Here is a 22,132-nt window from a genome sequence, read left to right as displayed (position 1 = left end):
CAATTTTACAGTCCTGGATGCTGTTAAAAGCTCTCTTTTTAAGTTCTCTGTTTAGTTTTTTAAGTTTTGTGTGTAAACGAAATGGAAAGATGACGGTTAGTTTGGAGTTTGCCAAAAGGCAAATGGGACGTTAAAGTTTTGGTTCTTTTTTCTTTTTTTTGCTGTGTGAAGTCTGTTTGCGTGAGTTCACGCTCTCCTGGGAGTAATGGCCCAGGGAAGTCAAAGTCAGATGGCGCTTTACAACTCTCCCTCTGTGTGTGTGTGTGTGTGTGTGTGTGTGTGTGTGTGTGTGTGTGTGGGACACCACATGGAAGTCCGTGTGTACATGGATCTTTGGCGTTCTGCATTTCGGGAACCATCTTTTGTGAACTCATTGTTCATGGGTTTTACATTTTCACAAGCAGAAACTTCATTTCAGAAACAAAATTTTGGATATTTCTACTCACCGTCCTGCGTGCTTCATCCTTCCTTACCTGATATCACTGGACAAAGTCAAGAAAAAAACAAAACAAACAAAATGTGTTTTGAAGTTTGTAGCACTGGTCCTGTCGAAAAACTGTGGCGTTAGCTACATCAGAACTGCTGCTGCTGGTAGGATGAGAGGCTAGTTCTGGATGGGAAAAAAAAAAGAATCTTTTGCAGTATTGCCTCTAGACTGTAACCAGTGTGGTCATATCCCAAGGTTGATGAAAGGTCATGATAAAGACCATCTGATATGAGCAGATGGAGAATGAAAACTCCAAGTGAAGCAGACAGACCGAATATTTATTCGGTGCATATGAGGCCGTTTTCGCTTCACATCGTGTCTGCTTCATCGTGTTCCGCGTAGCGTCAGAGTCAAAGTTTGCCGCTTCTTTTCAGCTCAGTTCTACATGCATTTGTTGCGGAAAAAACGAACGAACAAACAAAAAATACATTTTGGATCTTTTACCTCCACACTTCGTGTGCCCCCCCCCCCCTTTCCCCCCAGTGTTGTTTAAGCATTTCTTTAATCTGTTAACTGGGCTTTGGTGTACTGTAGTACTTGTGTAGACCCAGAGCAACAGGCCTTGGGGTCACACACTGTCCTTTCATCATGAGCTCTGGGCGTGTTTTGGATGGGCAAAAGTAAAGGATACGCAAAGGTCAGAATTTATAAGCATCTGCTCCGAACATATGGTTTCTCAATGTCTCCCACTGGCAAAAATAAAAAGATAGAAAGAAAGAAAGAAAGAAAGAAAGAAAATCTTGTTGGTGGCTGAGTTACAGCAATATCATATATATATTTTTTTTTCAATCCATAATTTCAAATAGCCCGGATAACATTTGATTTTGACAGCTAGCTAGGTTGGTTTTATGTCGCTCTTCTGGTTTAGTCCTACTTCTCTAACAACCCGAAGTGAGACCGCAGCAGCGTGACTGGAAATGTGAGTCTGTCCAAGCCACATGCGTTTCAGCTTGGCACTCTGTGAAGACTTCTGGGTAATAGTTGAGAGTGAACTGGATCTTCTCTAATGCTGTGCCCATATCCCTGCCTTCCAGAATGGAGCCGTTCCAGGAGAGCCGGTGAGGAGGGATGAAAACTCCCGCAGAGGAAACTGGGGGAACCAGATAGAGTTTGTCCTCACCAGCGTGGGTTATGCAGTTGGCTTGGGAAATGTTTGGAGGTTCCCCTACCTCTGCTACAGGAATGGAGGAGGTAACACATTCACGTTCGTAATACAGAATGACCAGTGATGCTGCTTTATATTGGGTATAAGCATTTTGAACTGAGTGCTAATGCTGTGCTGTCTGCTTTCAGTTGTTTTCTGTTACAGTCTCCTGAATGGGGAGACTAATGTTTTTTCAGTGCAGTGCAGTGTGATAAATGCTGTATGACGTTAGTGCAGCAATATAAGGATGTATCTTTTGGTATGACTCATAAGCATTATCTTGAAATAGAGCTGACTGGTGCTGGTTTTGCTCAAGGTCCAGCAAAAATAATAACACGTGGTTTTTATCAACTGACAGTGGTTCGCCTTACGGCCTCGTTCCCAGTGACGTCACGGTTCCAGTGGGACTGTCATTTGTAGGGGTTTTGACCCATGTGTATCTCGATGTAAACAAAAGTCCTGGGTTTTACATAGGGTTTATTATTGTATGACACTCTCTCACTAATCCTGAAAGCCCACAAACAGAATTTGTCATGGTTTGTTGAAATGACAGTCCTTTTAGTGCAGTCCGGAGAACCTTATGTTTACATCAGTGCAGTTTGCAACTTGTAGGAATTAAGTTTATGTGAGCGCCTGTACAGCGAGAGTGTTTTAGTTCGTAGCCCTTAGCCTATATGCACATAGCCGCATTTTGATCATAAATCTAAATAAGAAAAGAGAGATTAGATATTGCTGGACTGCGTGATTAAGTCCCGTACCATAGAAAAGAATCAGCCAGGTGCTCATGAGCTTTCATAGGTTTTAACTTGATATGAGAGGTCTAAATAAAGTCTGCTGAAGATTGCTGTAATCTGTTTTTTTTTTTATTGTTTTTCTTTAAATCTGAGATCATTAGTGGGTTTTTTTTTTTTATGGTTCTCTCAGGTGCTTTCATGTTCCCTTACTTCATTATGCTGGTGTTCTGTGGCATCCCCTTGTTCTTCCTGGAGCTCTCCTTCGGACAGTTCACCAGCTTGGGATGTCTGGGAGTGTGGAAGGTCAGCCCCATGTTCAAAGGTGAGGTGGTAACCTAAGTTTCAGAATTCTTCAATAATGGATCTGTTCGACTGAACATCACGTCACACACGCATTGTAACTGGGGGTACGAGTGAGGGAACGTTACTGGAATGGTCCTTACCTCGGCAGTGTGGGTTTTTTCTTTTTCCAGTTTGTGTTAGTGTTAATCTGTGTTAATTTGTGTTAATCTGATGGCATTTATTTGTCTTCAGCAAGGACATTTTATGCGTTTTATTCTTCAACCTCCATCTCCTTCTTTTCCTTGTTCCTCTTCAGGCGTGGGCTATGGCATGATGGTGGTTTCTACATATATTGGAATCTACTATAACGTGGTGATCTGCATAGCCATCTACTACTTCTTCATGTCCATGACCAACCTGCTGCCCTGGACCTACTGCAACAACCCGTGGAATACGCCGGAATGCAGCGGGGTGGTGAGCTCCTATCGAGCCAACGCCACCCTGGCTAACGTCTCTGCCGTGGTGTCAGGAGTGACTGAGATAGTCAACCGCACCAAGAGAACCAGCCCCAGTGAGGAATACTGGAGGTAAAAGCCATAGGGTTTTTACGTTTTCCTTGTCTGACTCTTTCTAATCCATATTTTTCTCCACATGTCCCCTATCGTTTCCCACAGTAAAGTTCGATATTTATTTTTCTCTGAAGTTTTTAGAAACTCTTTGAAATTTTCTTCAAATGTGTTGCAACTTGCTTCACAGACCTGTAATTGTTTTCACACTCGACATAGTGGGGACTAAGTTAATTTTCCTAAACACACTCGAAAACAACGTAGATTCTTTGTGGGAAGTCTTTAATGATAGGTTATGGCTAAAAGCATGCGTGAAGTAGAGGTTTAAAAGGCCATACATGCCCGAGTCTAAACCTGTCTTAGATTTTGGGCTATTGTTAAGTGGTAACTATGTTTATGTAAGAGTTAGGGCGACACACCTGGCAACGGTCTCACAGAAGAGTGCCTCGAAGTGAAACCGCATTCCCCAGTTTCCTCCAAGTTTATGGCTGTTATTACATAATCATTGCTTAACAGTCAGTTAAACATAATTGCAGGAAATCACAATGCTGGGAGAATAGCTCTTGGCATTTTAAAATACATTTTGGAAGTTGAATTATTATTATCATTATTATTATTATTATTATTATTATTATTATTATTACCTGGAGGCATTCAATTTTTTATTAATGTTGCTCTTTTTGACACTGCAGTTGATAGGGTTGATTGGTTTATTGTATTTTTAGACATGAAATTTAAAAACACAGCCTCGAGCGTGAAGATCGTTCACCGCAATTCTCAACTGTCTCCGGGGACAATGGGACGTGATGTGTGTGCTTTTTTTTTTTTTTTTTTTTTTTCAGTGCGAGTGCCTGGAGAAAGCTGGGCATTCACAGAGAGTGTGTGTGTCCCTGTTTTTAATGACTTTATAAAGGGTTGGTGCCTTGCTCTGCAGGCTGTCACTGTACTATAAAAGGCCTTTCTGTTTCTGCCTTGTGTCAGTGAACTAATCCTTTGTGAGTGCTAACTTGTTTTTGATTGTTCTGTGTTTGGTTTTTTTTTTTCTTTTTCTTTTTTTTTTTTTTTTTTTTTGATTGTTTGTACCTACAACAGTTGTTCACCCACAGTTAGCCAAGACACGGATCTGTGAGCGATGCCTTTACATAGTCTGTTATTAATGAAGACATATGTCCAAAAAGTAAACAGGACGAAACAAGCAAATTTGATTATAAAGCTTGTTTATTTTCAGTCTGTTGTTGTTTCCATGTAGTCCTGGTTCCCATGTTAAAAAGAAAAGAAAGAAAAAAAAGAGGAAGCAAAAGTATTTACCCTGTCTCTGTTTGACGCACAAAATATGGGGTTTTTTTTTTCCCTCCCACACACTCATCTGTTTTTAATCCCATCTCCTCAGAAACCAAGTACTGAACATCTCCGACGGGATTGGGAACTTCGGGGAGGTTCGTCTGCCCATCCTGGGCTGTCTGGCTGTGTCCTGGGTGGTGGTTTTCCTCTGTCTTATCAGGGGGGTCAAGTCCTCAGGCAAGGTGAGACCCCCTTCCGACAATAACGACAAAACAAATGATGTATGAATCACCTCACATGAACAGGCCACAGGCAGCTGGGCGAAAATGTTAATAGTGATGGTATATGTCAAACGATTTACACCCCAGTGAAACCATCCCTTTTCTGTGAAGATGTAACACAAATATGACAAAATACAGCAAGGTTGAGATGCTTTCTAGAACTTTCTGCAGCTTTTTGTTTGTTGTTATGTATCAGGCGTAGACATTTTAGGCAGGGACATTCTGAATGCATGGGAAAAAGAAAAGACTTAGCCGTGCCGTTGGATTCATTCATCTTAATAACAGCTTACAATCCAACAAAATAAGAAAATAATCTGTTTCACAAGACATTTTATCAAATTCAGGAAGTATATTGATATATTAAATCTGAATATGTTGGCGGAGCATCTATACGTTTTTAAAACATTTGTTATGTGTATGAGTAGTTATATGTATATCTATGCGGTAAAAAGCTGCATTTTCATTGCTGGTTTTGCTGGTTTACAGGTGGTGTACTTCACAGCAACCTTCCCCTATGTGGTGCTGACTATTCTGTTCATCAGGGGCATCACCCTGGATGGGGCCATCAATGGAATCAAATACTATCTAACCCCCCAGTGGCAGAAAATCCTTGATGCCAAGGTAAATATTAGAATGTGACTGTGTCAACTGAGAGATGAAACAGAGAGATAAACGGATCATACAGGGCTGAAGTAGAAAAATGTTATGCAATGTTGTGTGTGTTCTGCAAATGTTGTTGTAAGTATTAAACAAATAGTATTAGTATCTAACTCTGTTTGGCTTTTTCCGGGGTTTTATCGATCATTTTCTGATTGGTTTGTTGAACAGTCTTGTATAAGATACCGCATATTCTGTTGTTCCTTTTGAGAAAACTGTTCATTTGAAAAGTGTTGGATCAAGCTACAATGGAAACCACTTTGAGTGATCACATCTGTCTGGGTGAAATTGATGACTATAAGCCAATTATGCAGTAGTGTACTTGTCTAGGAACGATTCTGTCCCAAGCTTTTTGATCCATATAAGTGGCTGATCACCGTAACCGTGATCACTATAAGCGGTTTCCACTGTATCCGATTTAGACACTTAAATGGGGTTGCTGTTCAAATGTCTTACACAGGATTCGGAAATGTCCTCTTGCACAATGGTTTAGGCTTCTATGCAAATTGTCAAATATTTGTCCTCTGTTTTAAACATGTCATTATTGGATTCCATAAAGTATATTTGCATGTTATTAAAGTGATGTAGGAGTCGTTTATGTCGGACGTTTACGAGGTTTCACAAAGCTGTGTTTTATCCGTAGGTGTGGGGAGACGCTGCGTCTCAGATCTTCTATTCTTTAGGCTGTGCCTGGGGAGGACTCATCACTATGGCATCTTACAACAAGTTTCATAACAACTGCTTCAGGTAGTTTAACATACCTCACGCTTCACCTCATTCAGTGTTTCACCTCTCCCAACCTCTTTACCTGTCACTGCTGGTTTTGTTTTGACAAAAAAAAAAAGGGCTTTGTTGGCACCGCGTATAGCCATCGGGGGAAACGGTATAGGAGCGGTTGGTGTGACGTGGTTGCCGAAGCGACACACGCGAGAGAGGGAGTGTGGAAGAGTCCTTTCATTTTATATGGCCTTTCTCCAGTCCTGAGGATTTACGAGATGGTGTATTTTGGCATAGCCTAGCATTATCACACCTCATTCAACTTATGTACTAATCACAGAGTCCTTATCTCAGCTTGGTATGCTGCTGTTAGGTATGAACTAAAATGTATGTCCCCAGGGATTGGAGTTGAGAAGCACTGCTTTTGAATTCAGCCACTATAAAAATGTAAAATATGAAATATTCTCCCCTTCAGCACCTCCGTGTGGCAGCAAGTATAAAAGCAGTTTTTTGGTCGGGAGACTGTTAAAAAAGTTTTCTCAGAAGCCGTGATAATCACAAAAAGTCATATTGTTGTATATATCTCTTGTCAAATGTGTGTTGTGATGTTTCAGATCACCGGGGAATTTTTTTTTTTTTATTAATTACTCAATTGTTGATTGACACACACACACACACACACACACACACACACACAGGGTTCCCTTCCCACTCACACATGGGAATTAGTCCAAAGATCCGAGTTTCTGATTTAGCTTTCTGAAGCCTATCTGTGGTGTGCTTGGTCGGCGTGTGTCTAACAGTCAGTTTGGCTGGATTTTTTTTTTTTTTCTTTCTTTATGTTGCAGTTGGGAGTGTCACTAAAAAGTGTCACTAAAATGACCTTGAGTCTAACTAAAGACAGTTGTTCTGTTCTTTCAGAGAGTTCACTGTTTCATGTTAGCATGATAATAAAAACCAGTTTCAAGCATATCCCACATATCAACCAGTTCATCAAACTGGATAATCTAATAAAGATCACGTATTACCTGTTTAATGAGTCAGAACAGTTGATCAGTCAGAAATACGCTAAGGTTGTATATGACAATGGTTCGTGAAAACAGATATTGAAAGATGACATCAGTTTAATGACGCTTTACTTCCCAGATTGGATCGGTCAGGTCTCCTTTTTCCTAATAGACTCTTCATTCTTTGTCTTGTGTGTGTGTGTGTGTGTGTGACTGCAGAGACAGCATCATCATCAGTGTGACCAACTGCGCGACCAGCGTGTACGCTGGCTTTGTCATCTTCTCCATCCTGGGCTTCATGGCCCATCACCTGGGTGTGGACGTGTCCCAGGTGGCGGACCACGGTCCCGGCCTGGCCTTCGTGGCTTACCCAGAGGCCCTCACTTTACTGCCCATCTCTCCCCTCTGGTCCCTGCTCTTCTTCTTCATGCTTATCCTGCTGGGATTGGGAACTCAGGTAGGTCAACCTGGGCTGGAATTTGAATGCTGAAAGGGAGGGACTGACAATCTCTTCTTTGTTTGACTTAATGACACCATGCTTAAGGGTGACTCAGATAGGCTGAGAGAGGCGTGGTATAATGGCGTAGTCTCTTTCCAGGGAAATGTGTCGAGAGATCGTTAATCTTAGTTTTTCTTAGAATGTTAAACTCCTTATACAATGCCTTGATCTTAGATAAATGACAGAGTGGTTCCGGTCGAAAGGGAATAGTGTTTGACTGTAGAGAACCTGGAAGAAAGCTTATTCTAACTGTATGTGTGTCTTTTTCTGTAGTTCTGCCTGCTGGAGACTCTGGTCACTGCTATAGTGGATGAAATTGGGACTGACTGGATTATCAGGAATAAGACACTGGTTACGCTGGGAGTGGCTGTAGTAGGTTTTCTCCTGGGTGTGCCCCTGACCACACAGGTTAGTCACACAGTCATGCCTTACACAACTGAAACACACAGTCACAATATACTGTATTTCCATACATTCTCACCTCACCTCTCCTCTCTCTCTATCTCTCTCTCTTACACACACACACACTCAAACACACACACACACACACACACTCACAATATACTGTATTTCCATATATTCTCACCTCACCTCTCCTCTCTCTCTCTCTCTCTCTCTTACACACACACACACTCAAACACACACACACACACACACACACACTCACAATATACTGTATTTCCATATATTCTCACCTCACCTCTCCTCTCTCTCTCTCTCTCTCTCTTACACACACACACACTTAAACACACACACACACACACTCACAATATACTGTATTTCCATATATTCTCACCTCACCTCTCCCCTCTCTCTCTCTCTCACACACACACACACTCTCTCACACACACACACACACACACACACACACACACGCAGCACACAACACAGACAGTCAGACACACAGCTATAATGCATATATTCAAAATCTGTAATGGTCTTTGTTTTATCTCTCACACTCTCTGTTGCACATGGACTGACGTGGGATCTTTGCTGTGTTTGGACTGTAGGCAGGGATATACTGGTTACTGCTGATGGATAATTACGCTGCTAGTTTCTCTCTGGTCATCATCTCCTGCATTATGTGCATTTGCATCATGTATGTTTACGGTACGTAGGCATATCCCCTTTCATTCCTCCTGTTCCACACGTTCAGTGTCAGTTCACGCGTGTTCTGCGCTAATGCTGAGTGTCACATCGAAGTCCTTCGTTTTTTGTCCCTCAGGCCACAGGAATTACTTTAAAGATGTGGAGATGATGCTGGGTTTCCCTCCTCCTATCTTCTTCAGGCTCTGCTGGAGATTTGTCTCCCCGGTCATCATCAGTGTGAGTAACCTTCATTGCTGCCTGATCAGTGATAATAGCATTTAACATACACGAAGAAATAAAACGCTTACAGGGTAAGGTGTTGGGTACATTACTTGACTGCTTTTTCTTAATAAACTTTTTTGGCACAAAAGGACCTCAGTAAGAACCCCCCCCCCCCCCCCCCACCCAAATTGCATAATGCATGCAGTATAATGCATTCATTAGTTGTTATACTTTGAGGGTTTGAATGACTACAGGTTTTAACACATATGAATGTCTTTTGTCGTGTAAGACCCATATCATCATCAGTATGGTGGTGTGGTGTTGCCAAGTGCTAAAAAAGTCGAGTCCTTTAGAGTTGTTTTCTGTGAACACTAACGACTCGTTTCTGTTTTTCTTTCCAGTTCATTCTGATCTTTACAGTGATCCAGTACAAGCCAATAACCTACAACAACTACGTCTATCCGAGCTGGTCTCTAGTCATCGGCTTCTGTATGGCTTTGTCCTCTGTTATCTGCATACCCCTCTACGCTCTCTTCAAGATCTTCATGTCTGAGGGCTCCACATTTTTAGAGGTTAGACAAATGCTTTCATCTTTCTTAAATGACTAAATGGAAGAACAGATGTCCACATATGGTAAAGAGAGACTTTGGTTGCATGACGCTGCCTTAAGCCTAAGAGTTTAGACATATTTGAGATTTCTCTCTTGGCAACATGTCAAAAAATGTAACTGAACCTGCTAGCTCTGTTGTTGAGGAATGGAAGGTTATGTCCCATTCGCCACCTGTTTTTTGTCTGTACAGAAGTTGAAGAACTCAGTTAAGCCTGATCCTAATTGGGGACCGGCCCTACAGGAGCACCGCAAGGGTAGGTATGCGTCCGTGGGACCTGACGCCGTGGAAGTTTGCCAGTTGAAGGAGGAACTGAAAGAAAAGGAAGACGAGAAAGAGAGGGAGAGGGAGAAAGAGAAGAAAGACGAGATCAGTCTGACCATCCAGGGCAGCAACGGCTCCACAGTGAAACCCCACTCCCAGCGCATAGAGGTGCCCGGAATATGCCAGGGGCCTGTACCCGTCCCCCCCCCCGTTCCCCCCCCCCCCCCCCCCATTGCCACACACCCTCCGCAGGGCAGGTCGGGCACACTGGAGACCTTTACATGTTGTAAGGGCTTTTTTTCTTTCTAACCTCTAGAGAAATTGGTTGTCATCCAAAACCTTTTTTTTTGGTTTGTTTCACATAATTTAATAATACAGTTTTTGTAAGAAAAAAATAAATGGTGTTCATATGCATATATGCAGGAGATGTTGCATACACACTGTGTGTATATAGTACATTTGTGGATTTTTTTTTTTTTCTCTCTCTGTGTTAAAATAATCCAGATATGTAACAATAGCTGCAGCAGTGGCAGCTTTTGGAGTTGGTATCTTATATGTGAAGTGGTAACAGGGCAGGTTGGTTAAAAAGCTGGAGACCAAACATTCTTTGTGCCAAAACCATACAACACATCTTGATGGCACCATTCATGGGACATGGGTTTTTTTTTTGTTTGTTTTGTTGTTTTTTTTTGGCCCATCTATATAGTTTTTTTTTTTTTTTTTGTATGTCTTTGAAAAATTCAATAACCTGTGTATCCTGTGTGTCCGTACAGAAGTACATTTGCACGCTGCTTTGGAGTATTTCAGAACAACATATTCTGATCTAGTTTTCTACCTAGACAGGAGATCCAGAGAGAAGCTGATGCACAGCACAACTCAGACAAAAGCACACACACACACACACACGCACAGACGTACTGTACTGTAGATGTCCTATAAGCACACAGTACAAAGGATATTTGTCTTCAGCTTTTAGAACAGCTACTGACAAAGCCCCCCCCCCCCCCCCCCCCCCCCCCTGTCAGAAGCACATTTCTTCTCAAAGCCCACACTCAGGGTTAGAGGCAATTTTCTTTCAAAACATTTTTGACACTTTGAGTCCATTGATTCATGGATATCGTAGGGTTTGGACTTCAGAGAGAGGGAGAATAGCGAACTGCTCTCGTGCCGAGGGTATGGTGGTTGTTTTTCAGCACAAAACTATATTAAGTGCCAACTCTTGTCTAGTCTTCCAGGCGTTTGTAATGTGAAATGCATCTCGTTTAAAGGGAGCTTTGGAGCGACAACAAAGGGCAGCTCGCGAAGAGAAAGCTGCTCACGCGAGGGCCGTGACACGACATGGTTTCTGTACTGTAGCACAGTTTTTAACACTGCCCCTCATGGCAAAAACGAAATGAAATGAAATCCTTTAAACGAGGCATGTTACCAAAAAAAAAAACATGTTCAACATGCACAAACTTTTCTATTCTGGTTGCATAGCTAGCGTGTCATATTTTATCTTAGCTTTTGGTCTTCAACATTCAGCTCTTTCGTTCAAAGGTGTTTTTGAAGCTCTGAGCTAAGAAGTCAAGAGATTTGATACAGTGCAGGAAGTACAATGCGATGGTTACCATGGCAATAGAACTGGGGTTGGGAAAGGATCTCTGTTTAAAAAAGAAAAAAAAAAGAAAAAAAAAAAACTCTATCAGTCATATTTCCTGAATTGTTTAGTTGACTGTAGTTATCAATAATGTAGAATAGTATTACTTTTACTTTCATTGTTGTAAAGTAACATGTTAAATAATCTTAAGGAAGCAGTTTAGGATTTTGTAAAGAAATTAGTCTCATTTAATATTAACAGTAATGTTTACCATTCCTCAAATGTGACTTGATTTTTTTTTTTTTCCCTTTGTTGCATGTGAGTACGACAGACTAGGGTGGATCTTGTGGTTTAGAACAGACTGGACATTTTTTCAGGCTTTAGAGTACACGTGTGGGACTAGCATTGTCCCACATCACTGGAACTAGCCACTGCTGCCTGTTTCCTCAGTGTTGTTTCATAGACGGTCCTGTCTTAACAGCGTGTGAGTGTGTGTGTGTGTGTGGTTTGACAGGCACATTACTGTGAACTGAAAGTCTTGGTAACACTGAGAAGCGGGGAGTGGATTTGTCTGATACCACTAGGTTGAGATAGTCATGCAATGCAGCTGCTAAAGTGATAGAGCATCAAGTATCGAGGAAACATATGATCCTTTTTTTGTTGTTGTTGTTGTTCTTCTTCTAATCTCTATAACAATATGTTGCTGTATATAATAGTCATTATGCTACTTTCTGGTCGAAGAAGTTAGGATAGTTCAGTAGTTCTTGTTTTCTGGATATATTTACTAAACCCTTAACGGAGGCATATCTTAAAAAAGAGAAAACCTTGCAGTCCAATAGGAGGCATCGGACACCTCAGGGGAGTAGATAGTGGTTCGAGTCCTTGGCTTTTTTGACATCATAAACCGTACATCCATAGTTGTAAGTAGAGCCTAACAGACTCCAGCTTTACTTCAGACAGGAAGTGGTGTGTTACTATAGCAACAAAAGAAGCACAGTGTACAATAGAGTGGATGACTAGAAAACAATAAATGCAGTGAAACTGGTTCATATCTCAAAGGTTTAGAACACAGGGTTCATATCTCAAAGGTTTAGGTCCATAGGGGTTTGTTGAGCTATGTATCACCTGACTGCAGATCTTCAGATCGTAGAGCCCGAATTCCATAGCTCAGAATGGCAGACCCCTCCAGACAGTCTCGTTCACTTTTTTGGGGTGTTTTAGGGTGCTGCAAGGAGTCCTAGAGGAACTGCATTCCTGGTCTCCCCGAAGTGACTGGTGATCCATATTCTCCCAGTCCTCTTTTATTAGTAGTAGTACTGTTAAAAAAATCAAACAAACAAACAAAAAAATTGACAAAAAATGAAACGAATAAAAAACAAAAACTATCACCATTTTATTGCACCCTGGTCCTGGTACTCTTTGTTTTCTTTTTCTTTTTTTCTTGTACAGAAATGTAAAAAAAAAAGAAATAATAATTTGACTGGTGTGAATGTTTATGTTTTATGTTTTTACGGGGGGGGGGGGGGGGGGGACTGTAGCGGGGAATCCTTTTTTCTTTATCTCCTTTTTTTTTTTTAAATTTTGCTGTCTTGTAGTGCCATAGCTGTTGTCTTTGTGTACAATGTGCTCTGTGTAGTAAGGAACCAACTGCTGAATCTAGACTTAGTTCAGGGTAGTATCAGTGTTGATGTCATGTAATTTTGAATTAATGTGTAACTCTCCATATTGTGATTTAACAAACACAATCTACCTTTTTAAAAGAGAATTCTCTCTTTTTATTTTATTTTTTTTTAGTACTAAAACCATATTTTATTGTCAAGTTTAATCATTTTTATCCGTGTTCGGTGACACTATCATTATTATTATTATTCTTATATATATATATATTTTTTTTTTCGTAAGCTTCTTCAAAGCCAGCTGATCTCAAAAGTATTGCCAAACAAATACTGTCGATTGAAACTTGAAGTACAAAGGAATGCTTTTCAGAGTAGGTTGGATAAGTGGAAGAACCTCTCAGCTTGGTGATTATTGTGAAGTACATTGTAGTGTTAAACGTTGATGTACTGTACATTACCGGTCGGACAGTGTTATACCTCTGTTACAGTGTTACACATGCAATCTAAAGACAGCCCACCTTCTAGTGAGCTCCGTAGGCCTTTGAGTAAATGCAAACTGTTAGGCAAACTAGCATTTGCATTTGGTCAGTTTGGCTTTTGTTAATTATAAGGGCCTCAATTTACATAATACATGGTACATATGGTACATAGGTACATATGACACCATGGTAACTCAGAAAAAAAAAGGTTTGGAACAATTCTGGTATGCATTTACAGTTATTTTGGTTTTGGGAAGTGTTAAGGTTTTGGGGAAAGGAAGAAAATCGCCCCCGTAGAAGAAGAGTTTCACCACACATATGTGGTCATGTGGAAAATAAACAAGACGGAGCTAAAGTTTTCATTTTTAAACATGTTCTTTCACTAACACTTGGGCAATTATTAACAAATTCAAAGGATATGAAAATATAAATGAAAAGGCCCAAAGTGTTCATGAATTCCTGAAAGGGAGAGAGCAGACTCATCATATGCCGTAACCCTTGATCAAAAATAGTTTCTTTTAACTGACATTACTTAACACACTTTTCTGTGATTTTAAAAGAACGATGGAATTGACACCCTGCTCACTCTTTGTCTAATATCTTAAGCTCAAATGCAAGTACTGTTGGGAAAAAAAATGATTTAAAAATTGATCCAATACCCATGTTTACCTGATAAAGATCATTTTTTCCAGTTCACTTTATCACTTTAATAAGACTCCGTCATGGGTATAGCAACTATTTTCATAGAAATGCCACCCAGGTTAAAACTTACGCAAAGTCTCGACTAAAACTGTGTCAACTTTTTTCTGTGAGTCTCTGACATCACTGAGGATTAACGGAAAATAATGTACTTTTCATGTTGTTACAGCACTTTAAGATGTCATTTATGTTTATGAAGAGCAGAGAATAGTGCAAACTTCCATAAATCTCTCTCTCTCTCTCTCTTACTTTCTTACTGTCTCTCTCTTGCTAGAAAACACTTAATGCCTTTACATTGGTCAATGTACACACTACTGTATAAACTGAATTCATTTTATGCCAATGTAAATATTAAAGGAAAAATAAAAATAAAATCTTTGAGTTTGGGAAGAATAAAAGCACAAAGGAACACGGTACGTTTATCATACATATCTAACCATGTCTTTCAAACCTTAGGGCCAAAATGCATTGAAATTTGTCGTAGTCATGTCCGCTGTATATCTTAAATTGTTCAATTTCCAATGGTAAATAAAGTTTATTTTAAAGATCACTGCAGTTTTATGACTGATATTTCCACTTGATAATACGCCGGGATGTTGCTTGATTCGGTTGCTGTGCCTACAACAATTGAGTTACGTGTTCTTTTTTTCTCTTACGTGGAATACAAAATATTAAATCCGTTTCTCTCAGTTTCTGTGGTCTCAGAAGTATAATAATTGATCTCAGAGAAGTATTAGGTCAAATATTCACATCTCATTGAGCCTTACAAAGTACTTGTTTAAAGGTCTATCATTTTTAAAATAAACACTTGTCAGTGATTTTTGCACTGAACTTTATAGTTTGGCAACAGCATATGAACACCCTGCTTTTTAACATTCATTCAAGATATATTTAATATATCTTTCTTCCCACACTTAGCATTAGTCAAATACTTGTCCCACATTGTGGTGTTAAGGTATCTCTGGTAACCGTTACATGTCCACTCTAGAAAGATGACGTAATTATAGAATAGATAACAGGTAGTATGTGTTTATAAAGGTATAACATGAATGTTTAACAATGAGTTATTGCACATAGCATGGATACTCCATTAAGAAATACCCAGTTACAGCTTACACTAGCCTTACATTAGCACTGATAATGTACACAGTAATGGACAGCTGACTTAATGCAGGTTCATCTACTGAACAGGGAGCTGAATGATTTCCTCATGTGCCGCTGTGCACAGTCGTCTGTTCACATTCTGCCCTCTGCTGGCTGGTCTCTGAGTTGCAGGGGGTTTAGGGAGAAGGATCCCATGCTCCAGTCTGTTTATGAGTTCGTTGCGTCCGACTCCTCCTGTCTGGAGACGCAACTGAGAAGAGCGTGAAGGTTCTCCAAAGAAACCGCACACTTGTCCTTTGTTCTCCTCCAGTCTGAAGCCTTTTTCTCTCCCTGAGTCTATACTGTGCTTACCCTGGCCGCCTTTAGCCATGCAGACCACGCCTGGGCTGGAGCCAGGTGAGCTCTGATTGGTCACTGAGCTTCCCGGGCTTGATTTTCGAGCTATAGGGCCCTCTGGTGTGGGTGTCCTGGCCTTCCTGTGGCTAAAGCAGGCATACGTGCTTGTACAGTCCCGTTGGCCGTCATGATGAGACAGTGGTGAGGGGAGCGGCCCGTTTGTACAGTGTATGCATCTCTGTCTGGTCCTGCCTGAGGTCGAGCCTGTGGGACAGGCCTCAGATAATGGTGGAGAAGGACCAGTAGGAGGAGAGCATGACCTATTGACCACCAGTGGAGTTAACCGGCTGTGTTTCTCTGAGTTATTTACTAAAGACTCAGTATTCCTCTTCTCTCTGAAATAAGAGTGACATGAGAATAGTCACTACATTAACATAGCACACACTCAGAGTAAGTGCCACCAGGCTAAGGCAAAGACTTATGCTGACTGACGCAGCTACATTGACTGTAATATTTAAAAAAAAAAAAAAATGTGTGTGTGTGTGTGTATATATATATATATATATACACACACACACACACACACACACATACATACATACATACATATATATATATATATATATATATATATGAAGCAAAAGCTGATTGAAAACAAAACTGCCATTGGCTAAATAAATGGCTTATGAACATCATCAAAACAACCCAAAAGAAGCCTGCATTAAACCCAAGGTACCAGGGGTTAAACAGGTTCATTCTTTCTTCTGAAGAGCCAAGGGAGTTGAGGAGATAAGACCATTCCAGAGAGAGCAGAGGGGCGAGATAAACACAAGGAGATGTGAGAAGCAGTGTGCAGGCTGACCTGGGGCTACTCTGTGAGTCCCTGTGACATGCCTGATCTATGGGGGAAACCCCGTTCGTCCAACTCTGGCGCTTCAGGTCCCTCTGAATGAGTGCTCTCTCTTCTTTCAGCTCTGTACACACAACCGAGGAAGAAAAAAAAAAATCAAATGACTGCAAGCAGTCAATTCACCAACCGCCTGGCTCCACACAACAGCACACAGCAGCCTCTGCAACCGAAAACGATTTAAAAAAAAAAAAAAAAATCACTTTGGAAAAAAAAAAAAAAATCCAATTTGAAAGAATTTTACTTCATCGTTGGAGCAAAAAGGCCCTGTTCAAAGAGAAAATTGCATCCCCAGATTGCTGTCTTGGCTCCTTGACAAGCTCTTAATTTAGCTGTGTCAGAAAACAACCGTCGTCTGGCACCATGACAAAGACATTCTGAGAGCTGTGGCAGATGTGGATTGGGCTTGCTTTGCCAAACAGACATGAACAGGGTTAAAGAGGCTCAATTTCAAGGGAGATTGGAGAATGTTCTAGAAACGAACTGGATCTGGAGAGAAATGGCTTACTTTTATGGAGGGTAAGACCAATTGATGTTACATCAGGATCACAAGTTTTCTGAGGTCTCACCATTTACTCAGCTTTTTTAGTGTGTCTTTCATTATGTTTCATTTAGAGTCATCTACCCTGTGATGCACACAGCTGAACCAAGCCTACGCACACAAATCGAGGCTAGTTTGATGAACGAATGGGCAGAGAACAAAGAAAAATGTTCTGTGCTGTACCACTAGATGGTAGTGAAACACAACAGAGCAGGTCAACTCCCACATCTGGATACATTTAGACACATTTAATTAGTTTACACTTCATTAACCGCATACTGAAATGTCGTAAGAAACAGGACAGAGATGGAAAATCTGAGACTGCATTATGCCCTTATCATATCTATTCGGATTATGCTTGGTAAAGAAAACCCGCACCCATGGGTTACGCGCACACACGCGCACACACACACGCACACACACACACACACACACACACACACACACACACACAAACAGGGCATTACCAAGACGTGTCCATAATGTTTGTTCTTCATCAGAACATCAGTGGATGAGTGTAAAAGTTCTCACCTGCCAATGTGGGCTCCTGCACCATCAGTGTCTGGTGCTCTGACTCCACACACTCCTGTGACAAAACACACACACACACACACACACACACACACACACACACACACTTCAGACAAATCTAAAAAAATGCATATAAAATGCAGACATACCAAGCCTAGATCAGCAGATCCATCTTATCTTCATGATCTTCCCTCAGTAAGATACAGAGTCTAAACCCCAACCAGACTTTTCAGCCGGTGGGCGATTACCATTCATCTGTGTTACATCATAAATGGGTTCGGATAACCATCATGAGCTTTGTCAATCCAAAAGGCTGTGTCTTTATTGGGTCAGAGATACGTGTGTGAAGCCTGAGTACCGCAGACACACTGCATCACGCCAGAGTCCTTGCTCCTGTCTAGCAACGGTGTGTTAAGTGTTCACTGAAGCCAAAGCACCTTTCTTTCATTCAAAAACAAACAGATGTGGAGAGAGCTATTCATTTTAGAGGTGCGGTCAGAGGGGGAACGGCAGGCAGGCAGTAACAAGATGCCAAACTAGAAAGCTGCAGCTCCAGTGTTGGAAACTGAAATCCAAGACTGAAGAGAGAGAGAGAGAAAGAGAGAGACAGAGAGAGAGAGAGGGAGAGAGGGGGGGGGGGGAGAGAGTGTGGTAAGCTGAAAATGAGCATTCTCTTCTCTCTCTCTCTCTCTCTCAGAATAAAACGGTCAGGTATTCCCTCAGTGAGAAGGTGAGAGGACTGGCAGACATTCTGATCTCCGCTCTCTTACTCTCTCAGAGTGTGCGTCTTTGTGTATATGTTTAAAACAAGCTCTACACACTGTCCTGTTAGCTCACGAGATGACCTCTCCAGCACACCTGAATATGTAAAATGGCCTCTCTTTCCAACAGCATTCAGTGATTACAAAAAACTGCGTGCCAGTTCAGCACAAGCTGTGGGAACCACAAATCCAGCATAAATCTGCAGGACTTCTTAGTTAGCTGGAAAACATTAAGCTCAATGTTAAAAAATGAATAAATAATTAAATAAACAAATGGGAAGGAGAAGAAGAGATAGGAGCATTCTAACTGGACAGTCTTTACTCCAGGCTAAGAGATACTGCTTTGCATTATACCCCTTCAGGTGGTTTAGGTAAAGTAACATGCCTACACATCATTCTGTTATCAGGCTTCTACACTGAGGGGGAAAAAAAACACTGGGAATGTTTTTTGCTTTTCAAACAGTTTTACAATGGGCTTACTGAAATAAGGGTGACATTTAAAACAGTGCTCAAGCACACAACCTCCTATCAAGTGTTACACACATACACACACACACACACATTGTGTGTGTCTGTGTGTCTGTGTGTGTGTGTGTGTGTGTGTGTGTGTGTGTGTGTGTGTGTGACACATATAGATGCTTTCCCCATCTGCTTAGTATTGAGAAGTTCCACATCTGGTCTTCAGCTCTGTGCAGTGCCAGAGGAGAAAGTCCAAGTGTGGCTTTAGTACAGTAGAAAAGTGGAGCTCCTCTGCCTCACTGAGAGATCAATGTTACGCTGAGCGGTTTTGCCGCATGCACGGAAAAAGCTGAGCCAAGTGCAGGGGCTCTAACAACACCGTGGTTTATGGAGAAGCTTCACTCAAGGCTACCTGACCATGCACAGACGGCACACACACACACACACACACACACACACACACACACACACACACTGGAGACCCTGTGTGTGCCATTAAGGGAAATGTTAAGGTCTTTTAGTAAAGACATGTCAAGCAAAGATTCAAGTTTTACTACACGAAGGTAGATTTTACAGTTTAACTCTTCTAATGGAGCGAATGACAGACAATGAGAGAAACGCTGAAATACGTCTGTGTCATTTGGATAAAGGCTTAACGAATAAAAAAAGATAAGAAGCAGGGAGCCAGAATTCCACTGTACTGAGATAAGACTATCAAAAAAGAAAAAAAAATCACAAACAGCTACGACAACAAAACAGCTGTTTATTACAGGCTATTCTTGATCTGTAGTTGGTCTTACTCATAACAGCAAACTAAACAATCCTCCCTTTTATGTCAAACGCTGAATCTGTGTTTGTCACGTGGGAAACACAACTATGGCTCTAACTGAGTCAGAACTGAAGGGAGAACTAAATCTCAGCTTCTGTGATGAGAGATATTGGCTTCTGCTGGGAGTTTATTCTGCTCTTAACCTTCCCTTTAGGAGGGTCTCCGTACGTGCCCCGTATATCTTCAACACATCACAGCCTGATTCTTCCATCAGTGCCTGGGTTTGTCCCAACATCCATAAAAAGAAGCTGACACAGGAAAGCTGGCTCTCACTCATTCACTCATATCCAGTGAAATCTGACTCCATTCCCTCTTCAGTTTCAGCCAAAAATCTTACCGCGGGTAAAAAAAAAACGGCCGAGACATTAGAAGGCGTAATGTAGTTATTTTTAATTTTCTGCCCGCCCTCTCTCTTGGAGAGACGAAGAGTGAGAGTTAAGGGTTGAGAAATGCATTGAAAACAGAAACAGACTGAGCACAGACCCACATCAAAAGCGAAAAAAAGAAAAGATCTTACCTGGAGGAACTGAACTTCCTTCTTCAACGCCTCACACTCCTCGTTCAGAACTGACCTGGAGACATGAAAAACAGTTTAACGTGAAAGATGAGCGAGTCTAAAAAGTCTCAAACAAACATATGTCACGTAAAAATGTGATACAACGCAACAGCATCGATGCTTCTGATGTCATATGATTGTAATGTGACCCAGATCAATAGATCTGAGCATCCTCTTATTGAAGCAATGCGCTTCGGAGAGACTGACGGCTGCGTGGCTCATTGTCTCTGATTTCCCTGGCAATCTAAAGCGGGGCAATCAAGACCGTGTTCTGGCCAGCCTAAAACGAGGTTAAATACATACAGAGATCGTGCTTGCGTCAAAACCTATCAACTATCTGCCCGGTGATTACACTACATCTTTTCTTACCAGAAGACTGGCTTACTTCTTCTCAGTTATGTAACCATTGTAGTCTTTTAATTTGCTTCCCTCTTTCTTTTAAGGCCAAGGAATGTTATATATGCTGGGATCTGGGATTCATTTTCTCACAATGGGGGCTTTTGTTGGTATGGAAGCATGGATGGGTCTCGTCTGCTCTGCTCTACCCCCCCCCCTTCCCCCCTCCCCCCGCCGCCTCCCTCCAGGCCTCCAGGCAAGCAGCTGCCCTCCGGCCCAGACCCAGTGTTTGCATTCCCCCATAGGCCTGGCCGGAGGGCTCCAGATGCCTGGCACAGCCAGAGAGACAGAGCTGTAGAAAGGCCTGAAAGAAACACACAAGACCCAGGAAGGCCAGAGTGGCCCTCACCAGAGACAGCTGGATGTGCTGCTATACTTTCACTTCAGTCTTAAAATACTAATCAGGGCATGTCTCCTACCCCCAGAATCCTAATAGATACTTTTTTTTTTTGGCCACATATAGTTTCTGAGTAAGAACAGGCTTTTAATAAAACTGTCTATGCGAGACAAAATATAATGTTTGACTTAAGTACGGTATATGAGTATCATAGGAGAAGATTATTAAAGCAGAGAAGTTGGAGTCTGGTCAAGAGAATATTTGCGTACTATGTTGTGCATGTCTGGTCTCTGTGCTGGGAAAACCCTGAAGACAAGCCAGGAGAGGGAGAGGCAAGAGGAGCGAACCTCATCCAAGGAATGTGTAAAGAGAGAGAGAGAGAAAAAAAAAAGTGTACTGCTGCACTACCCCACCGTACACGACCAATGGCACAGCCTTAAACAAGCAGAGTAATATCTCAGAGTAATATCTCAGAGTAATATCTCATGGGGTTTGATATTACAGCAGAAGATCAAAGGTTGTAATGTTAACATGCAACATGAAAGTCCACTTTATGTTTTAATATTACAAACCACATATAAGCGTATAATATGAATAAAGGACATAACAAAATTAAACTATTGTCCCATCATCTTACACTGATATACCGAGAAAGACTTTATCAGTTACGTCGCTTTTGAGGGAATCCGAGAAGACATTTTACGGTATTTCATTAATGTCCTCATGATATTTGAACAATGCAGTGGTAAGGGCTAAAACACAGTGAAGAACCTGTTGGTTGATGAGGGGAAAAGTCAGAGGCTGGTGAACTCACTTGAGATGGGACACAGCCTCATCTATATGGGAGACATTTAACTTGTGTTTCAAGGCTTCGATGTCATCCTCAAAATTGGAGCCAACGGACATCCTGGAACTTGGCCTGAGGAAGCGAGAAAACATGGTAAAATCACTTAACAATATTAATGACTCAGTGCCTTCTCCTCCATTATACCGTATCAGTCCTGCCATGTCGCTGTAGATGACAGTTTCTCCGGATAATGACTGACCTGCTCCCACTCTGCTTCAGACAGGGAATTTTCTCGGTTTCACATGAGTTGTCAGCGCTGCCCTGTCTCTCAGTGCCACCACTGCTGAGTGCATAGTTCACCACTGCAGGACTGTACC

General features: G+C 41.5%; 1 protein-coding gene across 1 annotated transcript; it reads left to right on the top strand.

Moving 5' to 3' along the window:
* Positions 1 to 1,512: 1,512 nt before the first annotated feature.
* Positions 1,513 to 11,235, top strand: slc6a9 (solute carrier family 6 member 9). Its single transcript, XM_030774609.1, has 13 exons — positions 1,513 to 1,678; positions 2,556 to 2,687; positions 2,964 to 3,234; positions 4,604 to 4,736; positions 5,262 to 5,396; positions 6,076 to 6,179; positions 7,376 to 7,613; positions 7,929 to 8,063; positions 8,666 to 8,765; positions 8,881 to 8,981; positions 9,368 to 9,538; positions 9,767 to 10,030; positions 11,107 to 11,235. Exons 2-13 carry the CDS (start codon positions 2,564 to 2,566, stop codon positions 11,233 to 11,235), a joined length of 1,905 nt encoding a protein of 634 aa, XP_030630469.1. The 5' UTR covers positions 1,513 to 1,678; positions 2,556 to 2,563.
* Positions 11,236 to 22,132: the final 10,897 nt, after the last annotated feature.

This window comes from Chanos chanos, chromosome 5, assembly GCF_902362185.1.
Source record: "Chanos chanos chromosome 5, fChaCha1.1, whole genome shotgun sequence".
Classification (NCBI taxonomy): Eukaryota; Metazoa; Chordata; class Actinopteri; order Gonorynchiformes; family Chanidae; genus Chanos; species Chanos chanos.
This window is presented reverse-complemented; position numbering and strand designations above follow the sequence as displayed.

Coding starts and splice junctions, on each gene's coding strand:
- slc6a9 (XM_030774609.1), top strand. CDS start 2,564: ATGTTCCCTTACTTCATTATGCTGGTGTTCTGTGGCATCCCCTTGTTC. Junction 3,235..4,603: donor CCCAGTGAGGAATACTGGAG/GTAAAAGCCATA, acceptor CCATCTCCTCAG/AAACCAAGTACTGAACATCT. Junction 9,539..9,766: donor AGGGCTCCACATTTTTAGAG/GTTAGACAAATG, acceptor TTGTCTGTACAG/AAGTTGAAGAACTCAGTTAA.